Source organism: Staurois parvus, unplaced genomic scaffold (genome assembly GCF_062004578.1).
Source record: "Staurois parvus isolate SC_StPar_1 unplaced genomic scaffold, SC_StPar_1.0 ptg001008l, whole genome shotgun sequence".
NCBI lineage: Eukaryota > Metazoa > Chordata > Amphibia > Anura > Ranidae > Staurois > Staurois parvus.
The window spans coordinates 1,687,954-1,712,472 of record NW_028318804.1 but is presented as its reverse complement, the minus strand read 5'-3'; the positions used below and the strand labels follow the sequence as shown (position 1 = coordinate 1,712,472).

The window sequence follows — 24,519 nt, the reverse complement described above, 5'->3', positions numbered from 1 at the left end:
ATACATGGAGATCATATCCCCCTTATGTATTATACATGGTGATCATATCCCCTTTATGTATTATACATGGTGATGATATCCCCCCTTATGTATTATACATGGAGATCATATCCCCCTTATGTATTATACATGGAGATCATATCCCCCTTATGTATTATACATGGAGATCATATCCCCCCCCTTATGTAATATACATGGAGATCATATCCCCCCTTATGTATTATACATGGAGATCATATCCCCCCTTATGTATTATACATGGAGATCATATCCCCCTTATGTATTATACATGGAGATCATATCCCCCTTATGTATTATACATGGTGATCTAATCCCCCTATGTATTATACATGGAGATCATATCCCCCCTTATGTATTAAACATGGAGATCATATCCCCCCTTATGTATTATACATGGAGATCATATCCCCCCTTATGTATTGTACATGGTGATCATATCCCCCCTTATGTATTATACATGGAGATCATATCCCCCCTTATGTATTATACATGGAGATCATATCCCCCCCTTTTGTATTATACATGGAGATCATATCCCCCCTTATGTATTATACATGGAGAGTATATCCTCTCTTATGTATTATACATGGAGATCATATCCCTCTTATGTATTATACATGGAGATCATATCCCCCCTTATGTATTATACATGGAGATCATATCCCCCCTTATGTATTATACATGGAGATCATATCCCCCTTATGTATTATACATGGAGATCATATCCCTCCTTATGTAATATACATGGAGATCATATCCCCCCTTATGTATTATACATGGAGATCATATCCCCCCTTATGTATTATACATGGAGATCATATCCCCCTTATGTATTATACATGGTGATCATATCCCCCTTATGTATTATACATGGTGATCATATCCCCCCTTATGTATTATACATGGAGATCATATCCCCCATATGTATTATACATGGAGATCATATCCCCCCTTATGTATTATACATGGAGATCATATCCCCCCTTATGTATTATACATGGAGATCATATCCCCCCTTATGTATTATACATGGAGATCATATCCCCCCTTATGTATTATACATGGAGATCATATCCCCCCTTATGTATTATACATGGTGATCATATCCCCCCTTATGTATTATACATGGAGATCATAACCCCCCTCATGTATTATAAATGGTGATCATATCCCCCCTTATGTATTATACATGGAGATCATATCCCCCCTTATGTATTATACATGGAGATCATAACCCTCTTATGTATTATACATGGAGATCATATCCCCCCTTATGTATTATACATGGAGATCATATCCCCCTTATGTATTATACATGGTGATCATATCCCCCTTATGTATTATACATGGAGATCATATCCCCCCTTATGTATTATACACGGAGATCATATCCCACTTATGTATTATACATGGAGATCATATCCCCCTTATGTATTATATATGGAGATAATATCCCCCCTTATGTATTATACATGGTTATCATATCCCCCTTATGTATTATACATGGTGATAATATCGCTTCTTATGTATTATACATGGTGATCATATCCCCCTTATGTATTATACATGGAGATCATATCCCCCTTATGTATTATACATGGAGATCATATCCCCCCCCCTTATGCATTATACATGGAGATCATATCCCCCTTATGTATTATACATGGAGATCATATCCCCCTTATGTATTACACATGGAGATAATATCCCCCCTTATGTATTACACCTGGTGATCATATCCCCCCTTATGTATTAACCCTGGTGATCATATCCCCCCTTATGTATTATACATGGAGATCATAACCCCCTTATGTATTATACATGGAGATCATATCCCCCCTTATGTATTATACATGGAGATCATATCCCCCTTATGTATTATACATGGAGATCATATCCCCCTTATGTATTATACATGGAGATCATATCCCCCTTATGTATTATACATGGAGATAATATCCCCCCTTATGTATTATTCATGGAGATAATATCCCCCTTATGTATTATACATGTTTGTCATATCCCCCCTTATGTATTATACATGGAGATAATATCCCTTCTTATGTATTATACATGGTGATCATATCCCCCCTTATGTATTATACATGGAAATTATATCCCCCTTATGTATTATACATGGAGATCATATCCCTCCCTTATGTATTATACATGGATATCATATCCCCTTTATGTATTATACATGGAGATCATATCCCCCCTTATGTATTACACATGGAGATAATATCCCCCCTTATGTATTACACCTGGTGATCATATCCCCCTTATGTATTACACCTGGTGATCATATCCCCCCTTATGTATTATACATGGAGATCATAACCCCCTTATGTATTATACATGGAGATCATATCCCCCCTAATGTATTATACGTGGTGATCATATCCCCCCTTATGTATTATACGTGGTGATCATATCCCCCCTTATGTATTATACATGGAGATCATATCCCCCCTTATGTATTATACATGGAGATCATATCCCCCCTTATGTATTATACATGGAGATCATATCCCCCCTATGTATTATACATGGTGATCATATCCCCCCTTATGTATTATACATGGAGATCATATCCCCCCTTATGTATTTTACATGAAGATCATATCCCCCCCTTATGTATTATACATGGAGATCATATCCCCCTTATGTATTATACATGGTGATCATTTCCCCCCTTATGTATTATACATGGAGATCATATCCCTACCTATGTTTTATACATGGTGATCATATCCCCCCTTAAGTATTATACATGGAGATCATATCTCCCCTTATGTATTATACATGGAGATCATATCCCTCCCTTATGTATTATACATGGTGATCATATCCCCCTTATGTATTATACATGGAGATCATATCCCCCCCTATGTATTATACATGGTAATCATATCCCCCCTTATGTATTATACATGGAGATCATATCCCCCCTTATGTTTTATATATGGAGATCATATCCCCCCTTATGTATTATACATGGAGATCATATCCCCCCTTATGTATTATACATGAAGATCATATCCCCCCCTTATGTATTATAGATGGGGATCATTTTCCCCCTTATGTATTATACATGGAGATCATATCCCCCCTATGTATTATACATGGAGATCATTACCCCCTTATGTATTATACATGGAGATAATATCCCCCCTTATGTATTATACATGGAGATCATATCCCCCCTTATGTATTATAGATGGGGATCATTTTCCCCCTTATGTATTATACATGGAGATCATATCCCCCCTATGTATTATACATGGAGCTCATATCCCCCCTTATGTATTATACATGGAGATAATATCCCCCCTTATGTATTATACATGGAGATCATATCCCCCCTTATGTATTATACATGGAGATCATATCCACTCTTATGTATTATACATGGAGATCATATCCCCCTTATGTATTATACATGAAGATCATATCCCCCTTATGTATTATACATGGAGATCATATCCCCCTTTATGTATTATACATGGAGATCATATCCCCCCTTATGTATTATACATAGTGATCATATCCCCCCTTATGTATTATACATGGAGATCATATCCCCCTTATGTATTATACATGGAGATCATTACCCCCTTATGTATTATACATGGAGATAATATCCCCCCTTATGTATTATACATGAAGATCATATCCCCCCCCTTATGTATTATAGATGGGGATCATTTTCCCCCTTATGTATTATACATGGAGATCATATCCCCCCTATGTATTATACATGGAGCTCATATCCCCCCTTATGTATTATACATGGAGATAATATCCCCCCTTATGTATTATACATGGAGATCATATCCCCCCTTATGTATTATACATGGAGATGATATCCCCCTTATGTATTATACATGAAGATCATATCCCCCTTATGTATTATACATGGAGATCATATCCCCCTTTATGTATTATACATGGAGATCATATCCCCCCTTATGTATTATACATAGTGATCATATCCCCCCTTATGTATTATACATGGAGATCATATCCCCCTTATGTATTGTACATGGAGATCATATCCCCCCTTATGTATTATACATGGAGATCATATCCCTCCTTATGTATTATACATGGTGATCATATCCCCCCTTATGTATTATACATAGTGATCATATCCCCCCTTATGTATTATACATGGAGATCATATCCCCCTTATGTATTGTACATGGAGATCATATCCCCCCTTATGTATTATACATGGAGATCATATCCCTCCTTATGTATTATACATGGAGATCATATCCCCCCTTATGTATTATACATGGAGATCATATCCCCCCTTATGTATTATACATGGAGATCATATCCCCCCTTATGTATTATACATGGTGATCATATCCCCCCTTATGTATTATACATGGAGGTCATATCCCCGTTATGTATTATACATGGAGATCATATCCCCCCTTATGTATTATACATGGAGATCATATCCCCCCCTTATGTATTATACATGGAGATCATATCCCCCCTTATGTATTATACATGGAGATCATATCCCCCTTATGTATTATATATGGAGATCATATCCCCCCCTTATGTATTATACATGGAGATCATATCCCCCCCTTATGTATTATACATGGAGATCATATCCCCCCTTATGTATTATACATGGAGATCATATCCCCCCCCCCCCTTATGTATTATACATGGAGATCATATCCCCCTTATGTATTATACATGGTGATCATTTCCCCCCTTATGTATTATACATGGAGATCATATCCCCCCCTATGTTTTATACATGGTGATCATATCCCCCCTTAAGTATTATACATGGAGATCATATCTCCCCTTATGTATTATACATGGTGATCATATCCCCCTTATGTATTATACATGGAGATCATATCCCCCCCTATGTATTATACATGGTGATCATATCCCCCCTTATGTATTATACATGGAGATCATATCCCCCCTTATGTTTTATACATGGAGATCATATCCCCCCTTATGTATTATACATGGAGATCATATCCCCCCTTATGTATTATACATGAAGATCATATCCCCCCCTTATGTATTATAGATGGGGATCATTTTCCCCCTTATGTATTATACATGGAGATCATATCCCCCCTATGTATTATACATGGAGATCATTACCCCCTTATGTATTATACATGGAGATAATATCCCCCCTTATGTATTATACATGGAGATCATATCCCCCCTTATGTATTATAGATGGGGATCATTTTCCCCCTTATGTATTATACATGGAGATCATATCCCCCCTTATGTATTATACATGGAGATAATATCCCCCCTTATGTATTATACATGGAGATCATATCCCCCCCTTATGTATTATACATGGAGATCATATCCACTCTTATGTATTATACATGGAGATCATATCCCCCTTATGTATTATACATGAAGATCATATCCCCCCTATGTATTATACATGGAGCTCATATCCCCCCTTATGTATTATACATGGAGATAATATCCCCCCTTATGTATTATACATGGAGATCATATCCCCCCTTATGTATTATACATGGAGATCATATCCACTCTTATGTATTATACATGGAGATCATATCCCCCTTATGTATTATACATGAAGATCATATCCCCCTTATGTATTATACATGGAGATCATATCCCCCTTTATGTATTATACATGGAGATCATATCCCCCCTTATGTATTATACATAGTGATCATATCCCCCCTTATGTATTATACATGGAGATCATATCCCCCTTATGTATTATACATGGAGATCATATCCCCCCTTATGTATTATACATGGAGATCATATCCCTCCTTATGTATTATACATGGTGATCATATCCCCCCTTATGTATTATACATAGTGATTATATCCCCCCTTATGTGTTATACATGGAGATCATATCCCCCTTATGTATTGTACATGGAGATCATATCCCCCCTTATGTATTATACATGGAGATCATATCCCCCCTTATGTATTATACATGGAGATCATATCCCCCCCTTATGTATTATACATGGAGATCATATCCCCCCTTATGTATTATACATGGAGATCATATCCCCCTTATGTATTATATATGGAGATCATATCCCCCCCTTATGTATTATACCTGGAGATCATATCCCCCCCTTATGTATTATACATGGAGATCATATCCCCCCTTATGTATTATACATGGAGATCATATCCCCCCCCTTATGTATTATACATGGAGATCATATCCCCCTTATGTATTATACATGGAGATCATATCCCCCCCCTTATGTATTATACATGGAGATCATATCCCCCCTTAATTTCCTCTTCTCTTCAGTTCCTCTAATCTTTCCTCATAGCTGAGCTCCTCCATGCCTCTTATCAGTTTGGTTGCCCTTCTCTGTACTTTCTCCAGTTCCCCAATGTTCTTTCTGTGAATTGGTGCCCAAAACCTCCACATGCACTCCAGCGATGGCCGCATGGCATTTCTCAGGGTGGGTTTCCTAATGGTGACAACAGTGAACCATGACTGTTTAACGTTTGTTGAGAAGACCACTTGTAGTCTCCATCAGAAGCCCACATGACAGGTTGACAACGCAGGAGCACAATTGAAAGACAGGGACAGAGCGTTGTCACTCTACCAGGAATTGCCTGAACAAAGATCTCCATGGCAGGATCACCAGTGATTATTTTACTGTGATTTAGGTCTGATGCATTTGTCGATGTTTGTAAATACGTGAACAGATCTCACACACCATGTGCTGAGGGTCAGCATAATGGTGGCTGCACACGCTTCAATACAAGATCGATTTCTTTTCCGATCAATCTCTACTGATAGGAATAATCAACCTATAGTTGACAACCCATTTGATTGGATTTGCCACAAACAGGGAAGTAGATTTTGATTGATGGTTAAGATACGATTGTAACTTACGATCATGAGTTATTGATCGCCTCCCTGTTTCCATCATGCAATCTCGTTATGTGATCGATCGCCATATGATCATACTCGTGAACAAAATATCTCAGGGTCGATGCAAAGTGATTGATAATATTCCACCATGACGGACCAACTAATTTTTGATCAAATTGCATAATCGATATATTTGAAGCGTGTATGGCCTCCGTACCATGAAGAGGTCAGTAAGGGGTTTGTCAGATATTGGAGGGTTCCTGATACCATGTATGACATGTTTGCATACAACGAATACAAGGTTTGTTGTCAGTGAGGGATAGGGGGACGGTGTCACGGATGGCCTCCCATGGGTGACACACATCAGCGATGGAAGCGATTCCCGGCACCGTAATCTGCCGCTCTTCCCGTAAATCTTATCAGGGATGTTTATTGCTAATGGGAGAGCAGAGGTGATCACCGAACCTACATACGTCACATGTGCGGGAAATGTTGGCGGTCTTCGAATTAGGCTGCGATGCAGTCTGGGATGTTAGGGAATACAAAGAACAGACACCGTGCCGAGGAAACCAATTCGATGTCAGACCAGTACAGCATGAATCGGTCACTCCATGTTGTCAGATAAGTCGTGCTTTATACTCGATCATTACCACCTTGTGTACTTATCTCTGAGGATTTTAGGTGACTCAATGGGAAATGTATCTTCATGGCCACTATAGCACCGCCGTTCCTGACAAGGTGCTGATTGGGCTGTTTTGGTCTTCCCTGGGGGGGGGGGGGGCGACACTGAGCGTTTCTAACCATCAGAAGGGCTCCAGTTCGCATTCATGGGCATAGGCATGTGGACGTTGGCGGGCCTCAGAATGAGGGGCAGGGCAAGGGAGGAGGACTAAAGCAGGACGCGTTGCGCCAAAATGGAGGACGTGGTTGTGGTGCACTTTGGACGCCACAGAAAACTGGACGCTTTACTATCGGCCTACATAGTGTATTGTGACAATGTACGGGGGCTGATGATGGTTGTACCCCCCCCCCCCCCATCTATGGAGCAGGCTGGTTGTGCTGAAGTCGATCCACCGTTCAACTTGGGTACAACCAGCCTATTGGATTTTTCCTATGTGATCACTGTTGGTGACTATATCCACCAGCAGTAATCAATGTGTTCTGCCAGCAGGGAAGGCTCCCAACCAGCAGAACACAATAGTGCTGCAGGAGGGTTTCCCAAAATTCGATCCATCTATGGGAAGGCTGGTTGTACTTAAATCGATCCACCGTTCAACTTGGGTACAACCAGCCTATTGGATTTTTCCGATTATAGCCACCAGCAGGGATCAATGTGTTCTGCCGACAGGGAAGGCTCTCAACCAGCAGAACACAATAGTGCTGCAGGAGGGTTTCCCAAAATTCGATCCATCTATGGAGAGGCTGGTTGTACTTAAGTCGATCCACCGTTCAACTTGGGTACAACCAGCCTATTGGATTTTTCTGATTATAGCCACCAGCAGTGATCATTGTGTTCTGCTGACAGGGAAGGCTCCCAACCAGCAGAACACAATAGTGCTGCAGGAGGGATTCCCAAAATTTGATCCATCTATGGGGAGGCTGGTTGTGCTGAAGTCGATCCACCGTTCAACTTGGGTACAACCAGCCTATTGGATTTTTCCTATGTGATCACTGTTGGTGACTATATCCACCAGCAGTAATCAATGTGTTCTGCCAGCAGGGAAGGCTCCCAACCAGCAGAACACAATAGTGCTGCAGGAGGGTTTCTCAAAATTCGATCCATCTATGGGAATGCTGGTTGTATTAAAAGTCGATCCACCAATGAACTTGTGTACAAACAGCCTACTGGATTTTTCCTATGTGATCACTGCTGGCGACAATAGCCACCAGCAGTGATCAATGTGTTCTGCCAGCAGGGAAGGCTCCCATCCAGCAGAACACAATAGTGCTGCAGGAGGGTTTCCCAAAATTCAATTCATCTATGGGAAGGCTGGTTGTACTGAAGTCAATCTATCGATCAACTTGGGTACAACCAGCCTGTTGGATTTTTCCTATGTGATCACTGCTGGCGGATATAGTCACCAGCAGTGATCAATGTGTTCTGCCAGCAGGGAAGGTCCCCAACCAGCAGAACACAATAGTGCTGCAGGAGGGATTCCCAAAATTCGATCCATCCATGGGACAGGCTGGTTGTACTGAAGTCGATCCACCGATCAACTTGGGTACAACCAGCCTATTGGATTTTTCCTATGTGATCACTGCCGGTGACTATAGCCACCAGCAGTGATCACTGTGTTCTGCCACAGGGAAGGCCCCCAACGTGCAGAACACAATAGTGCTGCAGGAGGGATTGACTGTGTTGATGGGGGAAGCAAGCGATTTTCAAGCAATTTTCTTTCCTTCCACCACGGGTATAATAGACAAACTTTATACCGCCTTAAAGGGACGCAGGGGCTGGGTGGGAAGGGATTAGTAGATTTTCGTTGTGTTGTGTGGAACTACAAGTCCCAGCGATGTGTGCCTTGTCTGTAGTACATAAGAGATGCTGGGACACAGGCAGACCTGCAGTATAGACAATGGTGTATTTAGGTTTTGTGCTGCCCTAGGCAACACAAAAATTGGGCGCCCCCCTACGGAGAGAGCCTGACATTGACCAACAACACTCCTGCACACCCCCCACCTGAGAGAGTCTTCCACTAACCCCCCCAGCGAGAGAGAGAAAAACACCTTCACAGCTCTGGACATCCCGGGAACGAGAGTCGGGCTTTACCATACACCAGCAAGCAGCCTGCAACCTCTCTCGGATCCCACATGGTCCCCATGCCGCATGTGTCCCTTCTTCTGTCCCTTCTTCCAGGGGGGCAGCGCTGCCCCCCTGAAAAGGGCCACCCTAAGCAAATGCCTTGTTTGCCTTGTGGTAAATACGCCACTGAGTACAGAGCATACAGGTTTGCTATAGATTTAAAGGGCACAATGCTGGTTGGCTGGAGACATGCAAGTAATAAATCCACATGCCACCTGGATCTTCATTCGGATTCCCGGCTCTGCCTATAGCTCGGGGGACGGGGATCCAGTACATAATGTATATAATCATCCCGTCGCTCATCCTGCCCCCTCCTCCCCCAGACCTCTCCCTCTGCTCTTACACTGACACCAATGTCCGGTGATTAGATCCGGGGACCCAAAAATTCACAAAGCTGACTGCTCTTTCAGAATCCCTGGGTCAGAATCCTCGGGTCAGAATCCCCAGGTCAGAATCCCCAGGTCAAATCCGGCAATTTCCCAGCTTATGCTGCCCATACACATAGAGATTACTGATCAGTCTAGGCAGGGCTGCTGTTAGAAATCAAGGGGCCCCATACAACCAACCTGACAGAGCCCCCCCCCCCCAAAAAAAAAACAAAGTTTACCATGCTTCAGTTATGAATGAACACAGTGCCGATCAGTACCGATCACCCATTGTGTTCATTCAGGGGGAAAAAGCTGGTAAATGTGAGGAGGGAATCTGGTGGTCTCTTGTAGCATGAATATTGCAGCAAAAGCTTTTTTTTTAATGTGTTTTTGTTGGATATTTCTACACATGGACTTTATGTCACATTTATGATTTTTTTAGTCACGTTATTTATTTCTTCATTATGTTATTGTATTTTACGGTGCACAATAATACATTCATTTGGTTTCACTGTGCGTTTATATCACCATTTTCTGTTTTATACTAGTTGCACTCTATGTATGTTTGCCACATTTATTGATGGTATTTATATAGTCACGTATTAGTCGTTTTATGTCACATGGCCTTTTGATGCACATTGTGTTATGACCCTTTAGTCACATTTTTTGGCCTCACTGTGCGTTGTTATTGTCATTCTTCTGTGATAAGTGGTTTGTCCACTTTTAATATTAAGCACTTCATTTTGTATTTTTCACATTTTCGCCACTTTCTCATCAGTTGTATTCGCGTTACTTCATTTATGTTATGACGGACTCATACGTCCCGCTATTACTGGGATTTAGTTAATATTTTATTTTTCCCTGATCATTTCCGTGCGTTTTGCCCACAGTCACGGTTTATTATCTGTTACACCTTTTTGGTCCTCATTTTGGACCTTTTATTATCTCCCCTTTCCCTTCACTCCCATATTCCTTCCATTTACTGATGATGTCACGGTGTATTATCTATTGTCTTCTCATCTCATTATTTGTTTTGGAATGTCTGCGGCATTATTGTGCAACATCAATTTTCTGTTTGTTAACTTTTAGCTATTCATTTTCATCCAATTTTTATCGGAGTTCTGTTTTAAAGCGGAGTTCCACTCAACCTATCAAAAAATAAAAGTCAGCAGCTACAAAAACTGTAGCTGCTGACTTTTAAAAAACAGCCACTTACCTGTCCCTCGGTCCCGCGGTGTGTCCTCCCTGCAGCCCGTTTCAACGGATGTCCTGTATTCCAGGCACCGGCATCTTCAGTGTGGGCACTCGGCCGTGACAGCTTGCGGCTTCACAGCTGGGTACCCACTGCACATGTGCGAGTAGCGCTGCTCTTCATGAATGGTCCTGTAGTCTTCTGGGACCTGTCACGTGTCTCAAAAGACTATAGGAAGGGAGGGAGGACACCTTCCCCTTCCGATCGCCTAGGTGATCGGACCGGAAGTGGGAGCGGGTACCTGTCAAATTCGGGTACCCGCTCCGCCCAAAGGTGCCAATCCTTAATGGGGAGCAGGGGAGCAGTCCTTAAAGCGGAACTCCCCCTTTTGGGTGGAGTTCCGCTTTAGCTGTTTTCCACTCCATCCAGAACCTAAATAAAACATTTTGGCTGGAGTTGGGTTTTAATTGTAATGGCATTGTGGGAAAGCACATAAAGCACATTGACGGCTCAGCTGCGAGTGGGCCCAAGTCTGGCTGGTGGTCGGGGGTCACATGACCTGCGATTACCACCTCCGTGTGTTCAGAATGCGCTGGTGACGCCTCTCGGCTACAAGCTGCTCATGAACACAAGAGGACAAGTGACATTTCTGCTCTGAACGCACATCTCACATTTCCTTCCCATGACTTTATCATTCATAATGCACATGTTCCTGCAAAAGCCACCGCAACCCCTCGGCGTCACTGCGCTACTACTACTGTCAGACACAAAGCTGTGACACAAGACTGACAGATCAGAGTCACTCTTCATATGGGGGGGCGGATTCAGAACAATGAACGGTGATTTCAGTGATCTGACAGTTTGTTTTCCTCCAGCGCCCTATAAATGTCACTTCAAACACTTGCTGGGAAATATCATCTCTGAGTAATGTGATATCCTGCTCCAGACACACAAGCCTGACATGGGACTGTGGCCATCACACTTTCAGCAGACGGCGTTGGGGCTGCAATACATTGATTTCTATATGCGTTTGTTTGTGGCGTACACATCAAATGATTTATATTGGGGCTGATTTACTAAAGGAGTACAGCATGTTCACCTTCTAAAAATGATAGCCAATCATGTGCAAGGAAAAAAAAAATGGAAATTTGCTGACAACTGATTGGATCCAACCACTAACTCTAACACTAGCCTTCGAACCAGAACTCTCTATTCCTAACACTAGCCATGACCCTCTATCCCTATACCTCTAAACCAAACACTATCCCTCTAACCCTAACCCACCAACCATAACCTTCTAATCCTAACTCTCTAACCTTAATCACTAACCTTACAACCCCCAACCCTAACATGTGTCCTCTAGCCTGTACCCTTGAGCCTACACTAACCTTCTAACTGGCCCTTCAACCAGAAACCCTCTAATCCTAAAACTAACCCTCTAACTCCCACTCCTAACCCTAACGCTCTAACCCTTCCAACCATAACCCTATAACCTTAACCCCTAATTCTCTAACCTATACCTTCAGCCCAAACCCTCTAACCCTAACCCACCAACCATAACCTTCTAATCCTAAACCCTAACCCTAACAGGTGCCCTATAATCCTAACCCTCTAACCTATACCCTTAACCCTAACACTAACCTTCTAACTCTAACCCTCCAACCATAACCCTCTAATCCTAACAGTACCCCTCTAACTCTAACCCTTCGCCCTGAACTCTAACCCTAACACTAACCCTAACCCTCCAAACATACCCTTCTATCCCTAACCCTCTAACTTTAATACTACCCCTCTAACACTAAATCTCCAACTCTATACCTGTAACCCTAACCCCTTGACCCTGACTCTAACACTAACCCTTTAATCATAACCCTAACCCTCCAACTATAACCCTTCAACCTTAACCCATATCCCTCTAACTCTAACCCTCCAATTATAATCCTCCAACCCTAACCCTTAACCCTCTAACTCTAACCCTAATTTTCCAACCATAATCCTCCAACCCTAACCCCTAACTTTCTAACTCTAACCCTAACCCTCCAACTATAGCCCTTCAACCCTTACTCTTATCCCTTTAACTCTAACCCTCCAACCCTAACCTTTAAACTCTAACCATAACCCTCCAACCCCAACCCTTAACCCTCTAACCATAACCCTCCAACCCTAACCCTTAACCCTCTAACCCTAACCCCCCGACCGTAACCCTCCAACCCTAACCCTCTAACCCTAGCCCTCCAAGTCTAACCCTTAACTCTCTAACTCTAACCCTAACCCTCCAACTCAAACCCTCCAACCCTAACCCCTAACCCTCCAACCCTAGCCCTTAACCCTCTAATTCTAACCCCAACCCTCCAACCCTTAACCCTGTAACCCTAACCCTCCAACCATAACCCCCTAACCCTCCAACCCTAACCCTTAACCCTCTAATTCTAACCCTCCAACCATAACCCTCCAACCCTAACCCTTAACCCTCTAACCCTAACCCTCCAACCATAACCCTCCGACCCTAACCCTTAACCCTCTAACTCTTACCCTCCAACCATAACCCTCCAACCCTAACCCTTAACCCTCTAACTCTTACCCTCCAACCATAACCCTCCAACCCTAACCCTTAACCCTCTAACTCTTACCCTCCAACCATAACCCTCCAACCCTAACTCTTAACCCTCTAACTCTTACCCTCCAACCATAACCCTCCAACCCTAACCCTTAACCCTCTAACTCTTACCCTCCAACCATAACCCTCCAACCCTAACCCTTAACCCTCTAACTCTTACCCTCCAACCATAACCCTAACCCTTACCCCTCTAACTCTAACCCTCCAACCCTAACCCTCTAACTCTAACCCTCCAACGCTAACCCTTAACCCTCTAACTCTAACCCTCCAACCCTAACCCTTAACCCTCTAACTCTAACCCTCCAACCCTAACCCTTAACCCTCTAACTCTAACCCTCCAACCCTAACCCTTAACCCTCTAACTCTAACCCTCCAACCCTAACCCTTAACCCTCTAACTCTAACCCTCCAACCATAACCCTTAACCCTCTAACTCTAACCCTCCAACCCTAACCCTTAACCCTCTAACTCTAACCCTCCAACCCTAACCCTTAACCCTCTAACTCTTACATCTCTAACCCTAACCCTTCAATCATAACCTTTTAACCCATAACTCCAGCACTAACCCTCCAATCATAATCCTCTATCCTTACCCTGTATATGTACATACATTGTGTATATGGTGCTGATATTCATCACAGTACAAATTAAAACAACGCTCAACATAATCTTTAACCCGTAACAGTGTGATGGTAATCCTGGCTGACCGCATTTCATTGCATGCCAAAATATAATACAGAAAACCAACCTGTGCTGATTATTTAGGTGACACAAATCCCTGAGATGGTCAGACCACACACACACACACACACAGTGATTGGCCATTCCGGGCTCAGGCCCATCTGACTTTTGCCTGTTCTGGCTTGCTGGGGGCGCCTGCACTCTGCTCTCCACCTCACCCGTGACTCTGCGATTCTAGAAATCGGACGCTATAAGTCTTCAATGTAATAAACAGCGAGGCAGAGAGCAAAGCCAGACTGACCGCCATCAGATTCAGCGAGCTGGAAAGATTATTTCATTAGCAGTTCGCTGCGGATCACCCTTGTAGACCGCCATCGGTAATCTCCGGAGACGGCTAATATCTGTTGGACAAACAAGGGGCTGATGACAAACACAATTAAAAGGTACCTTGGCAGCGACGGAGGAATTGGGCTTCTCCAGCAGGTCCCAGAGTTTCTTCCTCTTGTCCGCGCAGCAAGTGTTATCGAACTCCTCGCCCTCCCTCTCCCTCAACGTCTCCGCTTCCCGCTTCAACTCCTCGTTCATCTGCTCCTTCTTCTGGTGGTACCGGGCCTGGCAGCATGACTCCAGGTAGATCTCGTCGATGCCCCAATAATCCAGCTCCTGGCTGAAGGACAACGCGCACATCTCCTCCATCATGTGCAGCTTCCCTGTGCGGTAAAAGTTCAAGATGGAAGTGAAAGCGCCGGGGTGGCGGTCGAAGAAGTACTCGTTCTCCTCCAGGTTGTAGTCGTCGCAGATTTCCATCAAGGACTCGTGGGTGTTGCAGTCCCTGAGTTTTCCGAGTCTGGTGCGGGGTAGCCGGTCCAGGGTCCTCCACAGCACTTCGTGCGCCAGGCCCCCGACATTCAGCTTCACCCTTCGGGAGCAAGCCTTGCTGCGGATGATCTCCATGGGGTCGGGCGGCAGTGAGGTAGTCGATCGTGACCCATGCTTGTTCATCCAGCCGGGCATGTCTGTGGCATGAACAAGGCTCCGGCGATGTGGGAACGGTGGCGTCTCGCTCGCTGGCAGTGCGGTCACATGTGGAGGTGTCACCTTCCCCCCTTCACCTCCATTCCGACAGCAGCGCACGGCCGAGATGACAAGCGAGGGACATTTTCCTCCTCAGGGATCCCGATGACCTACAAAATAAGAAAGAGCATCCTTCACATGCCTGTCAGGTGGTTTATCCACTAATCACACCAGCAAATAGCTCCTGTAATCTGCTCAAGCAGCAACGGCAGCCCACAAAGCTCTGCGTGTCCCTGGCAGAAGTGCATCACAGCTGAGAGCTTCCCTACACCTCCCCTGTCATCATCATCCTGCTCTTCACCTCCATCCTCAGCCACTGTGTCACCCGTCATCATCATCCTGCTCTTCACCTCCATTCTCAGCCATTGTGTCACCCGTCATCTTGCTCTTCACCTCTATCCTCAGCCATTGTGCCACCTGTCATCATCATCCTGCTCTTCACCTCTATCCTCAGCCATTGTGTCACCCGTCATCATCATCCTGCTCTTCACCTCCATCCTCAGCCATTGTGTCACCTGTCATTATCATCCTGCTCTTCACCTCCATCCTCAGCCATTGTGCCACCTGTCATCATCATCCTGCTCTTCAGCTCTATCCTCAGCCATTGTGTAACCTGTCATCATCATCCTTCACCTTAGCTCCATCCATAGTCGTTGTGTCACCTGTTATCATCATCCTGCTCTTCACCTCCATCCTCAGCCATTGCATCACCCATCATCATCATCATCCTGCACTTTATCTCCATTGTCAGCCATTGTGTCACCCATCATCATCATCCTGCACCTTATTTTCATCCACAGTCATTGTGTCACCCGTCGTCATCATCATCCTGCTCTTCACCTCCATCCTCAGCCATTGTGTCACCCGGTATAACCATCCTTTACTCTATCTCCATCCACAGTCATTGTGTTACCTGTCATCATCATCCTGTTCTTCACCTCCATCCTCAGCCACTGTGTCACCTGTCATCATCATCCTGCTCTTCATCACTATCCATAGTAATTGTGTCACTGGTCATCATCATCCTGCACTTTATCTCCACCCATGGCCATTGTGTTACCTGTCATCATCATCCTGCTCTACGGCTCCATACTGAGCCATTGTGTCACCTGCCACTATCATGCTCTTCATCTCCATCCACAGTCATTGTATCTCCCATCATCATCATCCTGCACTGCATCTCCCCCCCCCAGCCATCATTGTCACCTGTCATCATCCTCATCACATTGCTCTTTATCTCCATCCACAGTCATTGCGTCACTGGTCATCATCTTCCTGCACTTCATCTCCATGCACAGTCATCATTGTCACCTGTCATCATCACCCTGCACTTTTTCTCCATTCACAGCCATCATTGTGTTAACTGTCATCATCATCCTGCTCTTTATCTTCACCCCCCTCTATCATTGTGTCACCAGTCATCATCATCCTGCTCTTTATCTTCATCCCCAGCCATCATTGTGTCACCTGTTATCATCATCCTGCTCTTTATCTTCATCCCCAGCCATCATTGTGTCCCTTGTCATCACCATCATCCTGTTCTTTATCTTCATCCCCAGCCATCATTGTGTCACCTGTCATCACACTGTTCAGATCTGTGCTGGTTGCTGTCCACAGCCGTGCAGTGCTGAAACCTCCCAGTATGAGGTCCCAGCACAGCACACTCTTCCCACTGGTGTCCTGAACCCACATTCACCCCGGTCCCCCATTCACCCTGGTCCCCCATTCACTCCGGTCCCACATTCACCCCGGTCCCACATTCACCCCAGTCCCACATTCACCCCGGTCCCCCATTCACCCCGGTCCCCCATTCACTCCGGTCCCACATTCACCCCGGTCCCTGTGGTCTCCACTCACAACTGGTATAGTGGCGTGTTGGGGAGGTTGTACTGCTGACATTGTACACGAAGACTGGGTCCACACTAATGCGAATTACACGCGATGTCTGTGCCGTGTGATGTGAGACATACGTTTTGTGTGGCTCAAATCTCATCGCATCCGCACCAAAAAGATGCAGGACCCCTTTGTTTAATCCACACCTGAACCGCATGGCATGGCTGTTCTCACCCATGTCATGTGATTTCTGGCAATCACATCACTGTTTCGGGGTGTCATTCATTTAACATTGACACCCTCAGCAGATCACATGAACTCCGTGTGAGTGCAATGCGGTGTGGGAAACACACAGGATTCACAGCGTTTCCCGCACTGCATCAGTGTGAATCCAGTCTAAACACGCCAACATCACGTACTGTTCACCAACACACAACTGTGAGTACACCCTGTACACATACCTTGCACACACAATACACACACCACGCACATACCTTACACACACCACGCACATGCCACGCACATACCACATACACACCACGCACATAACACGCACACACCACACACATCATACACATCATACACACGCATATACCACACACACCATACACACCCCATACACACATCTCACACACACACAACATACACATAAGATACACACACCATACACACACAACATACACATAACATACACATAACATACACACACCATACACACACAACATACACATAACATGCACACACCATACACACAACATACACATACCATACACATTCCACACACACACCATACACATAACACACAGACCATACACACACAATACACATACCATACACATACCACACACACATGATACACACACCATACACATACCACACACACCCCATACACACACCACACACACACCATACACATAACACACAGACCATACACACACAATACACATACCACACACACGATACACACACCATACACATACCACACACACCCCATACAGATACCACACACACACCATACACACACACACACACACTATTCACACCTCCTATAAATGAACATATGAGTGCACGCCATACACACAACTGTGAGCACACGCTACAATACACCCCATACACACCCCATCTGGTCCCTGTGGGTCATACTGCCACAACTGCAGGGGCAGATGTCCCTTATGATCTTCAATCCCAAGATCTGCAATGTTTTACCCCTTCATGCCGAGCGCCTCCCTGTTTGGCTCAGTGACATTATCATTTCCTCAGACATTTCATATATTGATATTGTACCGTGTAGATCTGTATTTTGCCTCTACTCCTAAAGACGTGAACAGAGAATGACGAAACGCGTCGAGTGTCCGCATGCAATTTGTAATAAAATTTATGCAGCAATATTTGGAACGTATATGTGTTATAATCCTATGACTGTGAATGAATGTTATATTGGCGTATGATACACGCTAAAAATCACCGTCACATGACTGTAACCAGATATCATTGCTGTGATGAGATTTGTACTTCTGGATTAATAAATTTGCAGTCATGTGCAACAATTAGGTAGTGATGTTGTGTGACACGTCTCATTTACAGTCCCAGGGCAAATGGATTGGAATTTGTGTATATACAATACACACCACACGCAACTGTGAGTACACCCCATACCCACACTACACACATGCCATATACACACCATACACATGCTATACCCACACTATACACATGCCATATACACACCATACACATGCCATATACATAATATACACATGCCATATACACACTATACACATGCCATATACACACGCCATATACACACTATACACATGCCATATACACTATACACATGCCATATACACACTATACACATGCCATATACACTATACACATGCCATATACACACTATACACATGCCATATACACACTATACACATGCCATATACACACTATACACATGCCATATACACTATACACATGCCATATACACACTATACACACACCTGTGAACACTCACCCTATGTACACAACTGCGCTCACACACTACAATACACACCAAACACAACTGTGAGCACACACCAAATATACACACACTATACACATACCATATACAAATCATACACACACAGCTATCAGCACATGCTAAATACACATCATACACACACTATACACATACTCTTTACACAAACCATATATAATTATATATACACACCCTATACACACAACTATTAGCACACGCCATATACACACACAGCTGCGAGTATACACTATAAACATATTCTATACCCTTACCATATTTACAGTTCTTTATATACACACCCTATACACACACAACTGTCAGCACATGCTAGATACACATCATACACACACTATACACATACACTTTACACATACCATATATACATTATATACACACCCTATACACACAACTGTGAATACAAACAATGCACACACAACTGCGAGTAAACATCAAACATGCACTATACATATACCATATACACACTATATACACACTATATACACACCCTAGATTTACAACTGTGATTGCACACACTATACACACAACTATAAGCGCACAGCAAATATACACAATATACACATCATGTAAGCGCACACTATACACACACAACTGTGGGTACACACCATCCACACACGACTATTAGTATACAAACATACTATATATACACTGCACACTTCATACATAATATATACAGACATTCACTATACACACACACACCATATACACATTATAAACATACACCATACACACACAACTGTAAGTACACACTATACACACATCATATACACATTATGCATACACTCTATGCACACAACTATGAGCACACATCCAATACACACACACAACTTTGAGAACACACACAACTATGAGTACACACCATACACACACAACTATGAGTACACACCATACACACACAACTATGAGTACACACCATACACACACAACTATGAGTACACACTATACACACACACATGCACACAAGTACACACACTTTACACATACACAAACACCATATACACATAACACACATACTATACATATACCATATGTATACTGCAAACTCCATACACACACTATGTACACACATTCTCCATACACACACCATATACACAATAAAAACACACCAAATACACACCATACACACAATTGTGAGTTCACACACCATTTACACATTATACATACACTCTATACGCACAACTATGAACACACATCAAATGCACACCATATACACATTGTGAGTACACGCTATTCACCACCATATACACATCAGGTGCACACTCTATACGCACAACTATAATCACACATCAAATGCACACCATACACACACTGTGAGTACACAAACTTTACACATAGTATACACATACTACATATACACTACACACACTGTACACACAATATACACACATGCACTATGCACACACCAAATACACAGCGCACACACACGAACATACCACAGCACACACACGTGCGAGCTCTCACCATATACACACATACCATATGTACATGTCCCGTGACAGCACTGGGCTCTGCACTGTATGACAAGGGGGGAATAGTCCCCAGGGTTCTCCAAGTTGCAGATTGCTCTGGAATATCGGTTCTGAGCGGAGAAGACACGGTTTTGATTTTTATTCGGGTTTCGGAATTCCCAGATCGGGTTCTGGAGTCCAGAGGTTTCAAAGATCTTTGTGAGGGAAGCAGCCTCTCCCCCCCGTGTGCGGGTCCTGCCAGAGACCGGCAGGTTGTGTGTGCAAGCAGGCGCAGCTCTTCTAATCGAGGGTCTGACCGTAATTCCAGGATGAACCCTCCTCAGGAGTCTGTGTGGCTGCAGGAGAGCAGCCAGAGGTGTACACGTCTGTACAGTACATGTGAAGTCTGTGAGGGGACCAGGGGCGGACTGAAAACTCATGGGGCCCCCAGGCAATAGGGGAGCATGGGGCCCCTGTGTCCTTGCCCAAACTCAAAAAAGCCTATGAAAAAGGTACCAGGGGCATCTCATGGGGCCCCCTACTGACCCCGGGCCCTCGGGCATTGCCCGAGTTTCCAAATGGTCAGTCCGCCCCTGGAGGGGACAGACAGAGACCCCAAGCATGAAGGCCAGAGAACTGCAAGAGAGAGGCAGGGGGAGCAGAGGGAGACCTGCAGAGTTGCACAGGAGCGCGGTGGTGCCAAGAGTCCGTCTGAGGGCCTAAGCTTGAGCCGGGTTCACACCAACCCACATGGAAGAAAAATATATTTGAAATACTACAATTTTGGCCATATTCAATATATTTCAAAATATATTATATATATATATACAGGTGAAACTCGAAGAATTAGAATATTGTGCAAAAGTTAATTTATTTCAGTGCAGCAACTTAAAAGGTGAAACTAATATATGAGACTCATTACATGCAAAGCAAGATAGTTCCAGCTGTGATTTGTCATCATTGTGATGATTATGGCTTACAGCTCATGAAAACCCCAAATCCACAATCTCAGAAAATGAGAATATTGTGAAAAGGTGCAATATTCTCGGCTCAAAGTGTCCCACTCTAATCAGCTAATTAAGCCAGAACACCTGCAAAGGGTTCCTGAGCCTTTAAATGGTCTCTCAGTCTGGTTCAGTAGGAATCCCATTCATGGGAAAGACTGCTGACCTGACAGTAGTGCAGAAAACCATCACTGACACCCTCCATAAAGAGGGAAAGCCTCAAAAGGTAATTGCAAAAGAAGTTGGATGTTCCCAAAGTGCTGTATCAAAGCACATTAATAGAAAGTTATGTGGAAGGGAAAAGTGTGGAAGAAAAAGGTGCACAAGCAGCAGGGATGACTGCAGCCTGGAGAGGATTGTCAGGAAAAGGTCATTCAAAAGTGTTGGGGACTTTCACAAGGAGTGGACTGAGGCTGGAGTCAGTGCATCAAGAGCCACCATACACAGACGGATCCTGGACATGGGCTTCAAATGTCGTATTCCTTTTGTCAAGCCGCTCCTGAACAACAAACATCAGAAGCGACTTACCTGGGAGTCCAAAGTCCTCTTTTCTGTTGAGAGCAACTTTTGCATCTCATTTGGAAACCAAGGACCCAGAGTATGAAGGAAGAATGGAGAGGCCCAAGGACCCCGAGTATGGAGGAAGAATGGACAGGCCCAAGGACCCCGAGTATGGAGGAAGAATGAAGAGGCACAAGGACCCCGAGTATGGAGGAAGAATGGAGAGGCCCAAGGACCTCGAGTATGGAGGAAGAATGAAGAGGCCCAAAAACCCAGAGTATGGAGGAAGAATGAAGAGGCCCAAGGACCCCGAGTATGGAGGAAGAATGAAGAGGCACAAGGACCCAGAGTATGGAGGAAGAATGGAGAGGCCCAAGGACCCAGAGTATGGAGGAAGAATGGAGAGGCCCAAGGACCCCGAGTATGGAGGAAGAATGAAGAGGCACAAGGACCCAGAGTATGGAGGAAGAATGGAGAGGCCCAAGGACCCAGAGTATGGAGGAAGAATGGAGAGGCCCAAGAACCCAGAGTATGGAGGAAGAATGAAGAGGCCCAAGGACCCCGAGTATGGAGGAAGAATGGAGAGGCCCAAGGACCCGAGTATGGAGGAAGAATGGAGAGGCACACACTGCAAGATGCTTGAAGTCCAGTGTGAAGTGTCCACAGTCTGTGTTGATTTGGGGAGCCATGTCATCTGCTGGTGTTGGTCCACTGTGCTTCATTAAGTCCAGGGTCAACGCAGCCGTCTACCAGGAGATTTTGGAGCACTTCATGCTTCCTTCCGCAGACGAGCTTTATGGGGACGCTGACTTCATTTTCCAGTAGGACTTGGCACCGCCCACACTGCCAAAAGCACCAAAACCTGGTTCAATGACCGTGGGATTACTGTGCTTGATTGGCCAGCAAACTCGCCTGACCTGAACCCCATAGAGAATATATGGGGCATTGCCGAGAGAAAGATGAGAGACATGAGACCGAAAAATGCAGAAGAGCTGAAGGCCGCTATTGAAGCATCCTGATCTTCCATAACACCTCAGCAATGCCACAGGCTGATAGCTTCCATGCCACGCCGCATTGAGGCAGTAATTGCTGCAAAAGGGGTCCAAACCAAGTACTGAGTACATATGCATGCTTCTACTTTTCAGAGGTCCGATATTGTTCTATGTACATTCCTTGTTTTATTGATTGCATGGAATATTCTCATTTTCTGAGATTGTGGATTTGGGGTTTTCATGAGCGGTAAGCCATAATCATCACAATGATGACAAATCACGGCTTGAACTATCTTGCTTTGCATGTAATGAGTCTATCTCATATATTAGTTTCACCTTTTAAGCTGCTGCACTGAAATAAATGAATGAATGCACCAGATTCTAATTGTTCGAGTTTCACCTGTATATTTGTAAATGCATTCCAAAAATGTAGATTTGTATTTTCAAAGACATACAGTATATTTGAAAATGTATTTTCAAAAATATTTTTCATATATTTTGTAATAAAAACACATTAAATATATATTTATTGAAATATATTTTGAAATATTTTGAAACATGGCCAAAATTGTAGTATTTCAAATATACTGTATGTCAATATATATGGGAAGAATATTTTTAAAATATATTTAAAATATATTTTTCTTTCATGCGGGAAATGCTGCAAATCCTGTGCGTTTCCTGCCCTGCATTGCAATTTCATCACGTTTATGTGATCTGGTGTGGGTGTCATGGATAAATTTATGACACCCTGAAACAGATCGCAAAATGTGATGTGATTGCCAGACACCCCATCTTCATGGATTATATCAACGTTAGGCCTATCATCCCTGATTAACCCCTTCATGCCCGCACTTCCCGGCCCTTTAGGGGGTTTCTGACGCCGGGAGGCGGGGTGTGGTTTAGGGTCACATGACCGCCGTGATTGATGGTCACATGATTGGAAATGTCCCGATCGCAAGCAGAGATCGGGACCTTTCTGTGGGCCGCCGACACATGTGCAGGGCGCGCTCTCAGCATGTTTGTTTACAAATGGTACGCAAATATGCAGCCGCTTGA

The 24,519-nt window shown here is 43.9% G+C and overlaps 1 protein-coding gene across 1 annotated transcript in view; it reads right to left on the bottom strand.

Annotated features, from left to right (window-relative positions):
- Positions 1-24,519, bottom strand: part of KCNB1 (potassium voltage-gated channel subfamily B member 1) — a 164,799-nt gene that overhangs the window by 125,752 nt on the left and 14,528 nt on the right. The window contains exon 2 of the mRNA XM_089657549.1: positions 15,033-15,769. Within this exon, the coding sequence (XP_089513675.1) occupies positions 15,033-15,599 (567 nt within the window). The 5' untranslated portion in view covers positions 15,600-15,769. The remainder of the gene's footprint in view (positions 1-15,032; positions 15,770-24,519) is intronic.